Here is a 19,970-nt window from a genome sequence, read left to right as displayed (position 1 = left end):
TGGACAAATTGAACAGCTCTTTCAAAGAGCCGGCACAGACATGATGGGCCGAATGGCCTCCTTCTGTGCTGTATGATTCTCTGATAAATGTTTTAGCCAAATTTCAGTATAAGATCACCTGTGGCCAGTGTTGCAAAAATGAATGTAAGGAGTTGAGCGTAGCATAGGGTGTGAGGATTGAGCACAAACAAAGGTTCAATCAGGATGTCAAGATTGTGCACAACCTGTTTTGGCCTAACCAAGTGGCTGGAGAGAGGTTGAAATTAGTGGCAAGGGAGCAGAGTTTGAGATGGAGGGGCTGAAAATGATTGCTTTAATCTTCCCGATGTTCAGTTGGAGGGACTTTGATTCGTACACTTAATGGCAAATTTGCAAGAAAATAAATAAACTTAGTATTACAATACCATTTCTGCAATTGGAATTTAAATTCAGTTAATTAAATAAATTGGGGAAAAAAGCTAGTGACCGTGAAAGTACCGGATTGTCATAAAACCCACCTGGTTCACTTATGTCCTTTAGGGAAGGAAATCGTCCGTCCTTACCTGGTCTGGATTATATCTAAACAGACCCACAGCAATGTGGTTGACTCTTAAATGCCGAGCCACTCAGTTGTAACAACTCGCGAAGAAACAATAAGAATAAAACTGAATGGACACGGCAACTGCACACCCAGCTTAGTTGACCCTGCAAAGTCTTGCTCACTAACTTCTGGTGACGTGCTAAAATTGGATGAGCTGTCTCACAGTCTAATCAAGCAACAGCCTGACATAGTCATACTCACAGAATCATACCTTTCAACCAAAGTCCCAGACTCCTCCATCACCATCCCTGGGTACATCCTGTCCCACCGGCAGGACAGACCCACCTGAGGTGGTGGCACAGTGGTATACAGTCGGAGGGAGTGACTCTGGGAATCCTCAACATTGATGCAGGACCCCATGAAGTCTCATGGCATCAGGTCAAACATGGGCAAGGAAAGCTCCTGCTGATTACCACCTACCGCCCTCCCTCAGCTGATGAATCATTATTCCTCCAAGTTCAACACCACTTGGAAGAAGCACTGAGGGTAGCAAGGGCACAGAATGTACTCGGTGGGAAACTTCAATGTCCACCACCAAGAGTGGCACAGTTGCACCACAGCTGGCCAAGTCCTGAAGGACATAACTGCCAGACTGGGCCTGCAGCAGATGGTGAGACAACCTACAAGAGGGGAGAAACCTACTTGACCTCGTCCTCACCAATCTACCTGTCGCAGATAAGAACATAAGAAATAGGAGCAGGAGTAGGCCATTTGGCCCCAATAAGATCATGGCTGATCCGATCTTGACCTCACCTCAACTCAACTTCCCTGCCCGCTCCCCATAACCCTTGACTCCTTTATAGTTTAAAAATCTGTCTGTTTCGCCATCTTAAATATATTCAATAACCCAGCCTCCACAGCTCTTTGGGGTAGATAATTCCAAAGATTCACAACCCTCTGAGTGAAGAAATTCCTCCTCATCTCCGTTTTAAATGGGCAAGCCCTTAGTCTGAGCTTTGCCCCCTAGTTCTAGATTCCCTCACAAAGGGAAATATCCTCTCTGCATCTACCCTGTCAAGCCTCCTCAGAATCTTATACATTTCAATAAGATCACCTTATTCATCTAAACTCCAATGAGTATCGGCCAAACCTGCTCAACCTTTCTTCATAAGACAACCCCTTCATCTCAGGAATCAATCTCGTGAACCTCCTTTGAACTGCATCCAATGCAAGTATATCCCTCTTTAAATAAGACCAAAACTGTACACAGCACTCTAGGTATGGTCTCATCAACGTTCAATAGTTGTAGTAGGACTTCCCTACTTTTATACTCTATCCCCCTTGCAATAAATGCCAACATTCCATTTGCCTTCCTAATTACTTGCTGTACCTGCATGATAACTTTTTGTGTTTCATGTACAAGGACCCCCAGATCCCTCTGTACCACAGTATTTTGTAATCTCATTTAAATAATAATTTGCTTTTATTTTCCCTACAAAAGTGGAAAACCTCACATTTTCCCACATTATGCTCCATCTGCCAAATTTTTGCTCACTCACAGCCTATCTATATCTCTTTGCTGATTCTTTGCGTCCTCACAACTTGCTTTCTCACCTATCTTTGTATCAATGGCAAATATGGCTACATTACACTCAGTCCCTTCATTCAAGTCATTAATATAGATTGTAAATAGTGAGGCCCCAGCATTGATCCCTTTGGCACCCCACTAGTAACAGTTTGGCAACCTGACAATGATCCATTTATTCCAACTCTCTGTTTTCTGTTGGCCAATCCTCTATCCATGCTAATATCTTACCCCCAACCCCATGAGCTCTTATCTTGCGCAATAACCGTTTATGTGGCACCTTATCGAATGCCTTCTGGAAATCCAAATACACGACATCTACAGGTTCCCCATTATCCACCCTGCTCGTTACATCCTCAAAGAACCCATCATCAGAAGCTGATCGAGTGTGGTCAGTGCTTCAATGCTGGGGATGTTAGCCTGGACGAGGACACTGATGTTGGTGCGCCTGTCCTCCCAGGGATTTTGTAGAATCTTGCGGAAACATCGTTGGTGATATGCCTCCAGCGACTTGAGGTGTCTTCTGTACATCGTCCATGCCTCTGATCCATACAGGAGGGCAAGTATTACTACAGCTCTGTAGACCATGAGCTTGGTGGTAGATTTGAGGGCCTGGTCTTCGAACACACTTTTCCTCAGGCAGCCGATGTTGAATCTCCGCATCATTGCCTGCTTTTATTAAGAGGCTCTCGAGGTATGGGAAATGGTCCACGTTGTTGAGGGCCGTGCTGTGAATCTTGATGACTGGGTGGCAATGCTGTGCGGCGAGGACAGGCTGGTGGAGGACCTTTGTCTTACGGATGTTAAGAGTAAGGCCCATGTTTTCATTTGCCTTGGTGAATACATCGACTATATCCTGGAGTTCAGTCTCAGAATGTGCGCAGACGCAGGCGTTGTCCGCGTACTGTAGCTCAACGACAGAGGTTGGGGTGATCTTGGACCTGGCCTGGAGGCGGTGTAGTTTAAACAGCTTCCCACTGGTTCTGTAGTTTAGTTCCACTCCAGCGGGGAGCTTGTTGACAAAGAACTATAGCAAATTTGTCAAGCATGATTTCCCTTTCATGAAACCATGCTGACTCTGCTTGACTGTATTATGATTTTCTAAATGTCCTGCTACTACTTCCTGAATAATGGACTCCAGCATTTTCCCAATGACAGATCTTCGCCTAATTGGTCTATAGTTTCTTGCTTTCTGTCTCCCTCCTTTCTTCAATGGGGGCTTTACATTTGCGGTTTTCCAATCCGCTTGGATCTCTCCAGAATCCAGGGAATTTTGGTAGATTACAACCGAGGCATCCACTATCTTTGTAGACACTTCTTTAAAGAACCTAGGATGCGGGCCATCAGGTCCAGGGGACTTGTCCACCTTTAGTCCCATTAGTTTGCCTAGTACTTTTTCTCTCGTGATAGTGATTGTTTTAAGTTCCCCTCCCCCAATAGCCCCTTGATTATCAATTATTGGAATGCTTTTAGTGTCTTCTACCGTGAAGACCGATACAAAATATTTGCTCAAAGTCTCTGCCATTTTCCTGTTTCCTATTATTAATTCCCTGGTCTCATCCTCGAAGCAACCAACATTTACTTCAGCTACTCTCTTCCTTTTTATATACCTGTAGAAGCTCTTACTGTCTGTTTTTATATTTCTTGCTAGTTTACTCTGATAATCTATCTTCTGCCCTTTATTTTTTTAGTCATCCTTTGCTGGTTTCTAAAAATTTCCCAATCCTTTGGCCTTCCATTAATCTTCGTAATGTCGTATGCCTTTGTTTTCAATTTGATACCATCCTTTACTTCCTTAATTAGTCACGATGGTTCATCCTTCTCTCAGTCTTTCTTTCTCACTGGAATATATCTTTGCTGAGAGTTATGAAATATCTCCTTAAATGTCTGCCACAGCTTATCTACCATCTTGCCCTTCAATTTATTTTCCCAGTCCACTTTAGCCAACTCTGCCTTCATACCTTTGTAATTGCCTTTATTTAAGTTCAGGACACTAGTTTGAGACACAACTTTCTCACCCTAAAACTGAATTTGAAATTCTACCATGCTATGATCACTCTTCCCAAAAGGATCCTTTACTATGTGATCATTAATTAATCCAGTCTTATTACACATTACCGGATCTAAAATGGTCTACTCCCTGGTTGGTTCCACAGCGTTATTGTTCTAAGAAACCATCCCGAATACACTCTATGAACTCTTCCTCAAGGCTACTTTTGCCAATTTGATTTGTCCAATCAATATGAAGTTAAAATCGCCCATGATTATTGCCATACCTTTCTTACAAGCCTACATTATTTCTTGATGTATACTCTGTCCTACAGTGTGGCTACTTTTAGGAGGCCTATTGACTACTCACACCAGTGACTTATTTCCCTTATTATTTCTTATCTCCACCCAAACTGATTCTACGCCTTGATCTTCTGAGCCAATATTATTTCTCACTAATGCACTGATCTTATCCTTTATTAATAGAGCTACCCCATCTGCTTATCCTTTCTGCCTATCCTTCTGAAATGTCAAATATGCCTAAATATTCAGTTCCCAGCCTTGGTCACCTTACAACCACATCTGTAATGGCTATCAGCTCATAGCCATTTATTTCTATTTGTACCATCAACTCATCTATCTTGTTACGAAGGCTGCGTGCATTCAGATAAAGAGCTTTTAATTTTGTCTTTTTACCACGTGTCCCTACTCTGACCCCACTTTCTGATGCACTTTTGTGTTTGTACGCTCTGTCCCTTCCTGTCACACTCAGGTTAACATTACCCCTATCGCTACCCTGCACTATTGCCTTCTCCTTTATCTTTGAATTTTTAAATTTCCGCTCACCTGATTCCTCCCCCCCGCTCCCCCATTGATAGCAGTGACCACGGCACAGTCCTTGTGGAGATGAAGTCCCATCTTCACACTGAGCACACTCTCCATCGTGTTATGTGACACTTCCACTGTGCTAAATGGAATAGATTCAGAACAAATCCAGCAGCTCAAAACTGGGCATCCATGACGCGCTGTAGACCATCAGCAGCAGTAGAATTGTATTCCACCACAATCTGTAACCTCTTGGCCAGGCGTATCCCTCACTCTACCATTAATATCAAGCCAGGTGATCAACCCTGTTCAATGAGGAGTGTAGAAAAGTAGGCCAGGAGCAGCACCAGGTGTACTTAAAAATGAGGTGTCAACCTGTGGAAACTGCAACACAGGACTACATGCATGCTAAACCATGGAAGCAACATGCTGTAGACAGAGCTAAGTGATCCCACAACCAACGGATCAGATCAAATCTCTGCAGTTCTGTTACATCCAGTCGTGAATGGTGGACCATTAAACAACTAACAGTAGGAGGAGGCTGCATGAACAACCCCATTCTGAATGATGGCAGAGCCCAGCACACGAGAGCAAAAAACAAGGTTGAGGCATTTGCAACCACCTTCAACCAGTATTACCGAGTGGATGATCCATCTCGGCCTCCTCCTGAGATTCTCACCATCACAGAAGACAGTTTTCAGCCAAATCGATTCATTCCACGAGATATCAAGAAATGGCTGAGCACACTGGATACAGAAAAGGCTATGGGCCCCGACTTGGGCCCCAGAACTAGTCGCGCCTCTAGCCAAGTTATTCCAGTATAGCAACAACACTGGCATCTATCTGACAATGTAGAAAACTGTCCAGATATGTCCTGTCCACAAAATACAGGACAAATCCAATCTGACCAATTACCGCCCCACCTGTCTACTCTCAATCATCAGCAAAGTGATGGAAGTGTTGTCGACAGTGCTATCAAACGGCACTTACTCACCAATAACCCGCTCACTGATGCTCAGTTTGGGTTCTGCCAGGACCATCTCCTCAGAAAATGAAGCAGTCCATGCCCACATGCAGCAAGAAAAGGATGATATTCAGGCTTGGGCTGTTAAGTGGCAAGTAACATTTGTGCTACACAAGTGGTGGGTAATGACTATCTCCAACAAGAGAGTGTCTAACCACTGCCCCTTGATTTTCATAGAAACATAGAAAATAGGTGCAGGAGTAGGCCATTTGGCCCTTCGAGCCTGCACCACCATTCAATAAGGTCATGGCTGATCATTCCCTCAGTACCCCTTTCCTGCTTTCTCTCCATACCCCTTGATCCCTTTAGCTGTAAGGGCCATAGCTAACTCCCTCTTGAATATATCCAATGAACTGGCATCAGCAACTCTCTGCGGTAGGGAATTCCACAGGTTAACAACTCTGAGTAAAGAAGTTTCTCCTCATCTTAGTTCTAAATGGCCTACCCCTTATCCTAAGACTGTGTCCCCTGGTTCTGGACTTCCCCATCATCGGGAACATTCTTCCCACAGCTAACCTGTCCAGTCCTGTCAGAATCTTAAGTTTCTATGAGATCCTCTCTCATCCTTCTAAACTCCAGTGTATAAAGGCCCAGTTGATCCAGTCTCTCCTAATATGTCTTCTAAGGATAAGGGTAAGCCATTTAGGACCGAGATGAGGAGAAACTTCTTCACCCAGAGAGTGGTGAACCTGTGGAATTCTCTACCACAGAAAGTTGTTGAGGCCAATTCATTAAATATATTCAAAAAGGAGTTAGATGAAATCCTTACTACTAGGGGGATCAAGGGGTATGGTGAGAAAGCAGGAATGGGGTACTGAAGTTGCATGTTCAGCCATGAACTCATTGAATGGCGGTGCAGGCTAGAAGGGCCGAATGGCCTACTCCTGCACCTATTTTCTATGTTTCTATGTCAGTCCTGTCTTCCCGGGAATCAGTCTGGTGAACCTTCGCTGCACTCCCTCAATAGCAAGAATGTCCTTCCTCAGATTGGGAGACCAAAACTGAACACACTCTTCCAGGTGAGGCCTCACCAAGGTCGTGTACAACTGCAGTAAGACCTCCCTGCTCCTGTACTTAAATCCCCTAGCTATGAAGGCCAACATACCATTTGCCGCCTTCACCGCCTGCTGTACCTGCATGCCAACTTTCAATGACTGATGAGCCATGACACCCAGGTCTCGTTGCATTTTCCCCTTTCCTAATCTGCCGCCATTCAGATAATAATCTGCCTTCATGCTTTTGCCACCAAAGTGGACAACCTCACATTTATCCACATTATACTGCATCTGCCATGCATTGGCCCACTCACCTAACCTGTCCAAGTCACTCTGCAGCCTCTTAGCATCCTCCTCACAGCTCACACCGCCACCCAGTTTAGTGTCATCTGCAAACTTGGAGATATTACACTTAATTCCTTCATCTAAATCATTAATGTATATTGTAAAGAGCTGGGGTCCCAGCACTGAGCCCTGCGGCACTCCACTAGTCACTGCCTGCCATTCTGAAAAGGACCCGTTTATCCCGACTCTGCTTCCTGTCTGACAACCAGTTCTCTATCCACGTCAGTACATTACCCCCAATACCATGTGCTTTAATTTTGCACACCAATCTCTTGTGTGGGACCTTGTCAAAAGCCTTTTGAAAGTCCAAATACACCACATCCACTGGTTCTCCCTTGTCCACTCTACTAGTTACATCCTCAAAAAATTCCAGAAGATTTGTCAAGCATGATTTCCCTTTCATAAATCCATGCTGACTTGAACCGATCCTGTCACTGCTTTCCAAATGCGCTGCTATTTCATCTTTAATAATTGATTCCAACATTTTCCCCACTACTGATGTCAGGCTAACCTGTCTATAATTCCCCGTTTTCTCTCCTTTTTTAAACACTGGTGTTACATTAGCTACCCTCCAGTCCATAGGAACTGATCCAGAGTCGATAGACTGCTGGAAAATGATCACCAATGCATCCATTATTTCTAGGGCCACTTCCTTAAGTACTTTGGGATGCAGACTATCAGGCCCTGAACACAATTTCCCGCTTTATAAGGATATCCTTCAGTTCCTCCTCCCTAGACCCTCGGTCCCCTAGTATTTCCAGAAGGTTATTTGTGTCTTCCTTCGTGAAAACAGAACCAAAGTATTTGTTTAACTGGTCCACCATTTCTTCGTTCCCCATTATAAATTCACCTTAATCTGACTGCAAGGGACCTACGTTTGTTTTCACTAATCTTTTTCTCTTCACATATCTGTGGAAGCTTTTGCAGTCAGTTTTTATGTTCCCAGCAAGCTTCCGCTCGTACTCTATTTTCCCCCTCCTAATTAAACCCTCTGCTGTATTACAAAATTCTCCCAGTCCTGAGGTTTGCTGCTTTTTCTGTTCAATGACATTGCCATTGCCAAATCACTCCAACATCAATATCAACATCCTTGGGGTCAGCATTGACCAGAAACAGGACCAGCCACATAATAAATACTGTGGCTACAAGAGCAGGTCAGAGGCTGGGTATCCTGCGACAAGTGCCTCACTTCTTGACTCCCCAAAGTCTTTCCACCATCTACAAGGCACAAGTCAAGAGTGTAATGGAATACTCTCCACTTGCTTGGATGAGTGCAATTCCAGCAACACTGAAGAAGCTCGACACCATCCAGGACAAAACAGCCCGCTTGATTGGCACTACATCCATCATCTTAAACATTCACTCCCTCCACCACCGGCGCACTATGGTTGCAGTGTGTACCATCTACAAGATGCACTGCAGCAACCCGCCAAGGCTTCTTCGACAGCACCTCCCAAACCCATGACTTCTAGCACCATGGGCAGCAGGCGCATGGGAACTCCATCACCTCCACGTTCCCCTCCAAGTCACACCATCCTGAGTTGGAAATATATCGGCATTGTTTCATAGTCGCTGTGTCAAAATCCTGGAGCTCCTTCCCTCACAGCATGATGGGAGTACCTTCACCACGCGGACTGCAGCGGCTTATCACCTTCACGAGGGCAATTAGAGATGGGCAATAAATGCTGGTCTTGTCAGTGACGCCCAATTCTCAGGAACGAATAAAGAAAGAGAGAACACTGGCTCACTGAGAAACCTGAACCTTGAGCTCACAAGCCTTCTTGCAGCCATTATTGTCATTTTAGGAGACTCAACTAGGTAGGTAGCAAGGTACAATTTACATATGTGTGTGTAATGTGAGGAAATAAAACTGCGTTATAAAAATGGTTTCAGTGTTACTTTTCCTTCCCCAAAATTTTTCTTATGGCCTTCAACAGGTCTTGCCAAACAAAAAAGCTTGCCATGATTTCATGTTTGCAAACCACACCCCTCCTCCACTTCTGTGTACTGATGGAGAATTACAAAGAATAAAACCCCACAGAATCCAATTTTAGGAGCAGAGGAAGTAACCCAATTAATCTTTTCTTGTATAAGACAACATACAATCTAAAACATGAATTTTTGAGATAGCTTTAATGAAAAAACAAAGTGTTACTGTATTCAAGGGTTGTTTATTGAGCAATAAACGACAAATAAAATTTTCCACCTTGGAAGTCTGGTTGCTTAATATTTATATGATATAATGTATACCAAATGCTTACACCAGCTGCATTTCTTCCATTTGTTTATCTCAATAATCAAACGACCAGCAAAATGAAATGATTGATACAAATAGTGGGAATTAGAAAAATAGTTTATAGCACAGAAGGAGACCATTCAGCATATTGTTTGCCAGCTCTTTGCTGGACCAATCCAAAATTCACCCAACTGCCACGCACTCTCCCCACAGCCCTTTGCTTCAAATAGCTATCCATTTTCCCTGAAAAAAATGCAACTGTTTCTGCTTCAACCACTTCCTATAGCAAACCATTCAACGTTCCACCAATCCTTTGTTAAATCTCCTCTCAACTGTCTCTCCAGTGGAAATAGTTCCAGTATCCCCTCCTAATAGTTTTCCAACCTAATGAATCTACACTGTATGCTCTCTACGACTTTAATGGTTTTTTTTCTGTAATGGGTGTCCAGAGCTGCACACAGTGCTCTAACTGTGACCTAACCAATGTTTTGTACAAATTTGTTATTATTTCTTCACTCAAATTATAAAGCCTAAAATGCTGTTGGACTTTTCTTATAAGAACATAACATAAGAAATAGGAACAGGAGTAGGCCACACAGCCCCTCGAGCCTGCTCTGCCATTCAATAAGATTATGGCTGATCTGATCATGGACTCAGCTTCACTTCCCCGCCCACTCCCCATAACCCCTTATCCCCTAAGAAACTGTCTATTTCTGTCTTAAATTTATCCAATAGCCCAGCTTCCACAGCTCTCTAAGGCAGCGAATTCCACAGATTTAACAACCCTCAGAGTTGAAATTTCTCCTCATCTTTGTTTTAAATGGGCGGCTCCTTATTCTAAGATTATGTCCTCTAGTTTTATTCTCCCCATCAGTGGAAACATCCTCTCTGCATCCACCTTGTCAAGCCCCCTCATAATCTATTTAATAATTATACGTCTCGATAAGATCACCTCTCATTCTTCTGAATTCCAATGAGTAGAAGCCCAACCTTCTCAACCTTTCCTCATAAGTCAACCCACTCATCCCCGGAATCAACCTAGTGAACCTTCTCTGAACTGCTTCCAAAGCAAGTATATCCTTTCGTAAATATGGAAACCAAAACTGCACGCAGTATTCCAGACGTGGCCTCACCAATACCCTGTATAACTGTAGCAAGACTTCCCTGCTTTTATACGCCATCCCCTTTGCAATAAAGGTCAAGATACCATTGGCCTTCCTGATATCTTGCTGTACCTGCATACTATCCTTTTGTGTTTCATGCACAAGTACCCCCAGCTCCTGTTGTACTGCAGCACTTTGCAATCTTTCTCCATTTAAATAATAACTTGCTCTTTGATTTTTTTCTACCAAAGTGCATGACCTCACATTTTCCGACATTATACTCCATCTGCCAAATTTTTGCCCACTCACTTAGCCTGTCTATGCCCATTTGCAGATTTTTTGTGTCCTCCTCACACATTGCTTTTCCTTTCATCTTTGTATCGTCAGAAAACTTGGCTACGTTACATTCAGTCCCTTCTTCCAAGACGTTAATATAGATTGTAAATAGTTGGGGTCCCAGCACTGATCCCTGCGGCACCCCACTAGTTACTGGTTGCCAACCAGAGAATGAACCATTTATCCTGACTCTTTGTTAGTTAGCCAATCCTCTATCCATGCTAATATATTATTTTATTATCTATCTGCACTTGCACTTTCAGGAAATTAGGTATTTAAAGCCCTGTACCTCCATCAACACCTTTCAGAATCTTTCCATTAACTATATACTTCTAGAATGTATTAACTCTTACTTCTCCACCTTAAATTGCATTTACCACCAGTCTACCAATCTGTCGTGCAGTCCTCATTGTTTGTCGAATTCTCTGTTAGCAGCAAATTTCGAGATTGTGCTGCCTTTCCCAAAGTCCAAATATACCGAGAACAATAACTGACCCGATTTTCTCTTGTACCAAACACCTAGATTTTTGTAACAAGTCCTCTATGAGACATTCTGAAAATATAAATGCATGACACCTACTGAATTCTCTATCTACTCAGTCAGTCACTTCATCAAAACTATTAAATTTGTCAAACATGAATTTCCTTTAACAAATTTGTGCTGGATGACCGTAATTAATCCATGCATTTCTAAATACTCACGAATTTTATCTGAAATTATGGATTTTAAGAGTTTGCCTGCAAATTCTGGTATGACTTTACCATTATCCAAATTTAGAGGGAGGTTCCAAAATGCTGCTCTTTATTTAAGACGACTTTTTTTGTAACACTAAGTACTGTTGTGAAGATATCTTGTAACCAAGGAAAGCTGCAAATTTGTTCATCTTTTCTTGAGTTTTATTTATTTATTGACTCTCGGTGTAAAAACCAAAGTATAGTCGTTCACCCATTTTACACACAGATATATTTACGTAAATCTGGTATTGGAGGAGAACAAACTTATTTACTTGCAATTAATAAAAAAAACACTGCTACAGGAGCTTGTTTTAAAAATAACTGAGGCGATCTTCTACAACTTTCTTCAGTGGGGATATGTATTCTACATAATCCTCCCCCATTGGAAAAATGTAATCTCTAATTCATAGTAACTAATGTTGTAGGAGATCTGATAGTTCAGATTTGCTTTTTTTATCAAAATATATGCTACTCGTATTAATCTTTTCAAGCGTGTTTGAAATTGTCAAATCCAACAGATTGCCATTTTGCAAATTCAATGAATTATTAAAAATTTTGCTTGCTCCATCCAAATTTTTAAAGCTTAAGCGTGTTGTGATTAGGTGATGAAGCAGTTATCACCATAATAGCAGAATGAGATGATATCTGGAGATGTTAGTTCAGGTATATAACTAAAAAGTTATTCTGACAAAAAAATGTTAGTTTTGCTGATAGTGTCAGCAATGCCAGTGGAAAACTGTTACACATAATACACACACAAATTGTGCCTTTTAATCTGCTACTGATGGTATGACAAACTTTTAACTTTCAATACATTCTTTTGTGTAGGTATTTACTTATACTGGGACGTTTTCTTGGAATACACTGTTAAATTTGTGCTTTCTTTGTTTTATTACAGTATGGATGGTGCAGACCTCTGTTTTGAAATTGTGAAAAGGGCAGATGCAGGTTTTGTTTACAGTGAAGCTGTAGCCAGGTATGTACCTGATCATATCTTCCATCAAAATTTTAATCTTTGGGTAGAGTCTACAGTTTTAAGTCAATTCATTGCTACTAAAATAATGTTGCAACGTGTTGGTGCACCAATGTGTTGTACAACAAAGTGGCAGATTACTGGGTTGTTCTCTTATTTCTTCACCTGTGAGGAAGGGAGAATTTTTCTCTGCTGTTGTGCATAGTAAAATCATAAACATGTTTATCAAGAATGCAGTTAAGAATTTGCCACAAGTTGTGCAAGAGGAACTCTTTCCCTTCCGGTTAATTCCTAATCACAGAAGGAATCTCCCTGTCAGAGTGAAGCAAGAGCAGGGGGTAGGCAGATTACCAGGGGAAAGATGGAAAATGGACTAGATGGGGAGAAGATGCATGAATGAGTCCCCTGATTAGCTATTGTGGACCTTTATTGGTTGCTTAAAAATTAGCATTGGAATAGATGACATTCTTTGCCTGTACCCTTTATTGGGAACTGGTATTCTGCAGAGAAGAGAATAAATTAAAAGTACAAAGACAGCATTGGTAATTCACATAGGGTTTTACATGGAGTGTATATTTTTGTATAAACTTGTAATAGTTACATACTGGCTTCTGATATGCAATTTGATATGCAGTTTGATATGCAATTCAGCATCAGTGCACAGGGTAGCCATAGATTTTACTCTGCTTACATCATTGTTGCTTAACCATAGAGATGTGAATAATGAATAAAGCAAAAGCTGTAAATATACAAAAGTCCATTAGCATCTGAAGACAAGTTAACATTTCAAATGCAATTTCTGCTAAAAGATTGACTCTTACTCTTGGTCCTTTCTTTTTTTACCTTTTATTCCTTTTAATTCCATTTTATAATAGTATAACATGTTTTAGTATTTCTCGAATAATAATTCCCACTAAAAAGCCTTTAGAATTATTTCTGCTAAATGTTTGGTACAATCCTCAGACCAAAAAAGTGAAGCATTTAATCTCTGGAAACATACTGTATTTCTTAGTATAAATGAAAGGTACTTGTGAGATCATTTGTACCTTCTGGCATGGATTATGAGTTGTACATACTGGAGCTTGAGTTTCACCCCTAATGAAGATACAGTTTTAACGCTCACATTTTTGTCATCACTATTTAAATCTAAATCTACAGTTTCTTTCAAGATAAATAGAGGAAAATTCACCGAGAGGGTGAAGGGAGGAGGCGATTGTTCCTAATTGGTCTGAGAACAAACTAAACTCATCAACAATAAGAAATCAAAACAACTAAAAGGTATAGAATAGTCTTGGATGCGGCAATGGGGCACATTGAGTAAACAAACGGGGGATGAACAAGGCGTCACAGAGGAGTGCTTAAGTTGTCATTGTATTTTGATACTCTTCTGGATGGAAAAACAGAAGCAGGACATCAGCTATGGAAAAGCACTAATCAATAGAATTATCTTATTTACCTCCAAGTGATGTCCACCTATGTACTTGGGTTGGTATAAGACTAATCACTAAATGCATCCTAGTTGCTACAGTAAAAATGGATTCTTTCTCGTGCATTTAACATGACTTTTGGGTAGACTTATTGCCTAACCAAGGAACAATTAATCAGCAAATGCCTGCTCTAGACTCCACAACTCCATATTCTGAAGATATATACGTGCCAATACTGGTCTTCAAATTCTGCATACTCTGTTACGGAAATGACTCTATAAAGTCGAATATTTGGCTTCTGAAACTGGAATTGCAATTTACATGTTATGAATTTGAGTGGCTCTGCTAGCATAGGTGGCACAGGATCAGCATGTGTCAGGTGGCATATCATCTTGTATCAGAAGGGAGAAACTATTGATTTCTTCTATAACCTTGTATTCTTCCTCCAGCTCATGGCTTAAAACCTTTGCATCAGCAGTCAGAGATATATTTGCTATTGGTGCTGTCAATCTCTCAATTACTGTGCAAATAAATCTTTTGAGTCTTTGACTGACCAGCTTGAGATATCTCGACAGTTGGGGTTAAAAATAGAAAATGTTGGAAATACAGTGGGTCAATCAGCATATGTAAATAGTTGGAGTTTGTTATTGAATTTTCGTTGCTGATCGTGTCCTAGCTTATATATTAACTTGAGGCAAAACTTTCAGACTATCCAGAGCTAGAATTAGTTCTGTTTTCTGATGAATAAAGCCCCCCACTATGAAATGCTCTTAATAGAATTTGCCAATTATTAAGGAGTTAACATGTCCCGCAACTGTTTTGACCTTATGGATACAAGGATTGATCTTGGTCTTGGCTTCATTGTAAGTGTCAGCTCACCCTCCTTTGTGTACTCTTGTTCAGTCAAATTCAGAATACTTACTTGAAGATCTCGAACATTAAGATCCTCTACTTTTGAAATGGGTGCAGGAAGATAATTCTGACTTCTGTATTTATATCTCAATATATCCTGAGTAGTGATCAAATAATATCACTTGGATATATCCTTTGCTGAAGCTTCAGGTCATCATTCTATCTTAATCTGTTGGAGTTATCCACATCAATAGGTTTTCTTGGATTTTTACTTTCACTCCTTTTGTTCTACTTCAGAGTCATTTTCCTTGCCTGACCACACAGTTCCTGTGACCACCAAGAAAATCCTTTTTATTTTTCAGTTGTATATTTTCTGCACTATTCTAAGAATATGGTGAATCTTTTATTCTGTCTGATACAATTCAAGGAAGTCGATACTTAATGCATTAAGATATACTGCTAAGTCACTTATAAATGACTGCATTCAGATGTACCCATAGGGGATCCAGATTCAATCTATTGTTTGTATGCTCCAAAGTCCAGTGAGGGATAACAGATTTCCACTGCTGGGAGAATATGCTGGGAGAAATTTACTTCAAGAAGCACTCCTAACTCTCTCGGTACAGGTTGCAATCATATCCACCTTTGATACACATATCCTCAACAAAACCCTTACTCTCTCTGATCCTGGTCAGTTCCCCAATATGGTCTCCATCTTCATTTCCTCAAGTTCAAGGGTGCAGATTTGAGCATATCTGGCATACATCTGGTTTAGACATCCATCACAAGATTTGGCTGAACCACATCAAGCATGATCAGGCCTCACTTTGCTCTACCAAAACCACTCACTATTCCAAGATCATTCTGGAATGCAAAGATAAACATGGCTTCTTTTCTACATTACCAGCCGTCTCCTTGAGCCCCTCTATCCTGCCCCAGCCCTACCTCCAACAGGAAGTCCAAGGAACTCATGAAATTCTTTGTTACTAAGATTGAGACCATCCGTTAAGCTGCCTCTGCTGCTTCCCTTTCCCTACCAAGTCAACCCTTCCCCTAGCCCTCCTTTAGTTTCTCTCCTATTTTGCTTAATTCTCTCAAAGCTCACCGTGTCTATGATCCAATTCCTGCTCCCTTGACCTAATTCCAACAAAGCTGTTGACTACCCAACTTCCCTTTTTGGTTTTTAAAGCATCCCTAACCAAAGTTACAAATGAATCCTCTGATTGTGACCTTGATGTGCTTTATGGTGTAACATTGCCAGCCACCACTCTTGCTGAGCCCACCAGCTGCCAAAACCGGCATCTAATTCTGTAATCTCCATGCATGACTAGTCCAATGCTTTTCTGATCGGCCTTCCATTGTCCACCCTCTGTAAACATCAGCTTATTCAAAACTCTGCTGCTCATATCCTATCCCACACTTGTTCCTGTTCACCTATCACCCCTGTGTTGGCCCTCAGCTTCCCCAACGATTCAAATTTAGAATTGACATCCTTCTGTTTAAATCCCTTCATGACCTCACCCCTCTCTATCTCTTCCCCTCTCTAACCTCCTCCAGCCCTACAACCCCCATCTCCCCAAACTCTCCGTTCCTCTGATTCTTGCCTTTTGACAATTTCCACCCACCTCCATCTCGCCAATGGCAGCTGTGTCTTCAGCTTTCCAGATCCCATATTCTAGTATTTGTTCCCTAAATTTCTCTGGCTTCTCCAACTAGTTTTGCTTCTTTGAGCCCCTCCTTAAAACTCAGCTGTTTGATCAAGCTTTTGGTCACCGTTCCTAATATCTCCCCCTTTGATTCAGTATCATTTTTATCTGATTACGCCTTTGTGGAGTACCATGGGACGATTTTCCCAAGTTCATGGTGCTATATAAATGCAAGCTGTTGCATTGTAGAGGTGCTAAATAAATGCAAGATGTTGGCATTGCAGAAGGCATTTTGCTGAGTAGGCATACATAGTTGCATATGCTTTCTGAGGTGAAACTTCTTATTCCTTTATCAGAAACAGAAGAAACATTGGTATATTTGGAATGACCGCCAAGGGAAAGGCAACCGTTAAAGCACCAGTTTGCTAACCCTCTAAAGAAATACAAATTCTTTTTATGGTCCAAAGAATCACTTAAACTCCAGCGTCTAAGCTAGCCAAGACAGAAAACAAAAAAAATAACATTATCATCACCGAGCTCCCCACTATCAACATCCTGGGGCTCACCATTGACTAGAAACTGAAGTGGACCAGCCACATAAATGCCGTGCCTACTAGAGCAGGTCAGAAGCTGTGGGTATTCTGCGGTGAGTGGCTCACCACCTGACTCCCCAAAAACTCTCTACTACCAACAAAACACAAGTCAGGAGTGCGATGGTATACTCTCCACTTTCTTGGGTGGGTGCAGCTCCAATAACACCCAAGAAGCTCGGCACTATCCAGGCCAAAACAGTCAGCTTGATCAGCATTCTTTCCACCGGCTTAAACATCCATTCCCTCCACCATCAGCGTACCTGTGGCTGCAGTGTGTCCTATGTACAGAATGCGCTGCAGCAACTCATGAAGGCTTCTTCGGCAGCACCTTCCAAACATGCGACCTCCGCCGCCTAGAAGGGCAGGTGCATTGGAAAATATTGCTTCCAAGTGCCTCCGAGTCTCTCACCATCCTGACTTAGACCTATATCGTTGTTCATTCATTGTTGCTGGGTTAAAATCTTGGAATACCCTACCTAACAGCATTGTGGGAGCACCTTCACCACACAGACTGCAGCAGTTATAGAAGACGACTCACCAGGACCTTCTCGAGGGCAACCAGGAATGGGCAACAAATACTGGCATCCTGAGAAGCCTGCCATCTTTACCCTGTCTGGCTCCAGTGATTCCAGTCCCACACCAACGTGATTGACTCTGAGCTGCACTCTGAACTGTCCTAACAAGCCACTCAGCTTCATCAAACCACCATTTTCAGCGGTTCAAAAATATGGGCAATAAATGCTAGCTTTGTCAACGAGGCCCACATCCTGAGAATTATTATTTTTTTTTTAAAGAAGCCTAAACCTTCTGGAATCTTTCATGTAACACTCCTGGTGGGATGGAATATTAATATGTCCTGTCCTGAGATTTAGAGAAAAAACAGATATTCAAAAGTATTATTGATTGAAAAGAATAGTTTTTGTTGTTCATAGAGTTGCCTTACAAGATGGCACATATACTGAAAATAGTAGTTTTACTACTATTCTAAGTTAGAGTAGATTAGGTTGAAGAAATTCAAGGTTCTTGCTGCTGGTCGAAATGACTGAAGATTTCTGGTGCATCTTGTAACACGATGCATTTTAATGATGGGATAAGTGGAGATTAATGGGTGCAATTTATACAGAACAACCCTAAAATATGTGATCTATATTTTCACTTTCACAAAATAATGGCCCCAAGTTTCCACATGATTTGCTCCTGATTTTTAGGAGCAACTGGTGTAGAACGGAGTATCTTAGAAATCGGAATTCTCGTCATTTAGTTTGCTCCAGTTCTAGTCAGTTGGAACAGAATTTTTTTTTCAAAAGGGGGCGAGTCCGGCCATTTACGCCTGATTTCAAAGTTTCGTCAGTGAAAACTTACTGCAAACTAACTTAGAATGGAGTAAGTGAAGATTTTTGTACGCTCGAAAAAACCTTGTCTACACTTTAGAAAATTAGGCGTAGGTTACAAATCAGGCGTAGGGAATGGTGGGGGGGGGGTTTAAAGGGAAGTTTACAAACATTAAACACTTTAGTTTTACAAATAAAGAGCCATCATCAATAATAAATGATAAATACATCAATAAATCAACCAATAAATCAATCAAAAAAAATTAATAAATAATTTTTTTTTAAATCAATAAATAAAACATTTTCTACTTACCGACTGCAGCACCGGGAGCCCTCCAACAGCGTGCTGGGATGCCCCCCTCAGTGTGTCTCTGTCAGTGTCTCTATCTCTCTGTCTGTCAGTGTCTGTGTTTCTGACAGCGAGGGATGGGGGAGAAGGGTGAGGGATGGGGGAGAAGAGTGAGGGAGAAGATTGGGGGGGAGGGGGAGGAGAAGGGGGAGGGAGGCTGAACGGCCCGGGCCCGAGACTTCGGGCAGGGCCCGTCCCCAACACCAGATTTACAGCTAGGTGGCATTGAGTCGGGTCGGGGGGGGTGGTGGGAGGGAGGTCGGTGAGGGAGGGAGGGAGAGGGAGAGGGAGGTCAGGTCGGGGGGAGGGAGGTCAGGTCGGATCCAGTCCGGGGGGGGCGGGGAGCGGGTGTTGGGTCCGGCGGGGGGGGGGGGGCGGTGGAGCGGGTGTCCGGTCCGGTCCGGAGGCGGGAAGCGGGAGTCGAGTTGGGTCGGGAGGAAGCAGGAGCTGGCCGTGGGAGGAGCCTTATTCACGCAGCCCCAGTGAGGCCATTCGGCCAGGGCTAGGGGCTGCATGCTTTGGGCCCCTCCCACACAGTTTCGGGCGCCTGGAGCTACTGCACTTGTGCGCCCACTGTAGCGCGCATGTGCAGAGGTCCCGGCACTGTTTTCAGCGCAGGGACCTGGCTCCGCCCCCTACAGCTCCTGCTGCGCTGCGCCGAGGGCCAGAGGACCTGCAGGGAGATGGAGAATCTGGAGGGTTTTTTGTGGCGCGAAAAACGGGCGTCCAGGTCGGGACTGCGCCGTTCTAGGCGCGGCTCGAAACTTGGGCCCAATGTATGGCTACCAAAAGTGCTTGAAGCCAAAGTGCAGGTATGTGCAAGAGCATTGCAACGTTATGGCATACTCTTGTGTTCTCTTTCAGATGAAACATTAAACCGAGCCCTGTCTGCTCTCTCAGGTGGTCGTAAAAGATCCCATGGCACTATTTCGAAGAAGAGCAGGGGAATTATCCCTGGTGTCCTGGCCAATATTTATCCCTCAACCAATAGCATGAAAACAGATTATCCGGTCATTATCACATTGCTGTCTGTGGGAGCTTATGTGCACAAATTGGATGCGCATTTCCTACATTACAAAGTGACTACACTTTTTTTTTAAAAAGTA

The 19,970-nt window shown here is 42.5% G+C and overlaps 1 protein-coding gene across 1 annotated transcript in view; it reads left to right on the top strand.

Annotated features, from left to right (window-relative positions):
• caska (calcium/calmodulin-dependent serine protein kinase a) overlaps positions 1-19,970 on the top strand; it is a 600,725-nt gene that overhangs the window by 196,829 nt on the left and 383,926 nt on the right. The window contains exon 4 of the mRNA XM_070892703.1: positions 12,592-12,669. Within this exon, the coding sequence (XP_070748804.1) occupies positions 12,592-12,669 (78 nt within the window). The remainder of the gene's footprint in view (positions 1-12,591; positions 12,670-19,970) is intronic.

Source organism: Pristiophorus japonicus, chromosome 11, assembly GCF_044704955.1.
Source record: "Pristiophorus japonicus isolate sPriJap1 chromosome 11, sPriJap1.hap1, whole genome shotgun sequence".
NCBI lineage: Eukaryota > Metazoa > Chordata > Chondrichthyes > Pristiophoridae > Pristiophorus > Pristiophorus japonicus.
The sequence above is the reverse complement of the archived record's forward strand: the minus strand, read 5'-3'. Positions and strand labels throughout refer to the sequence as shown.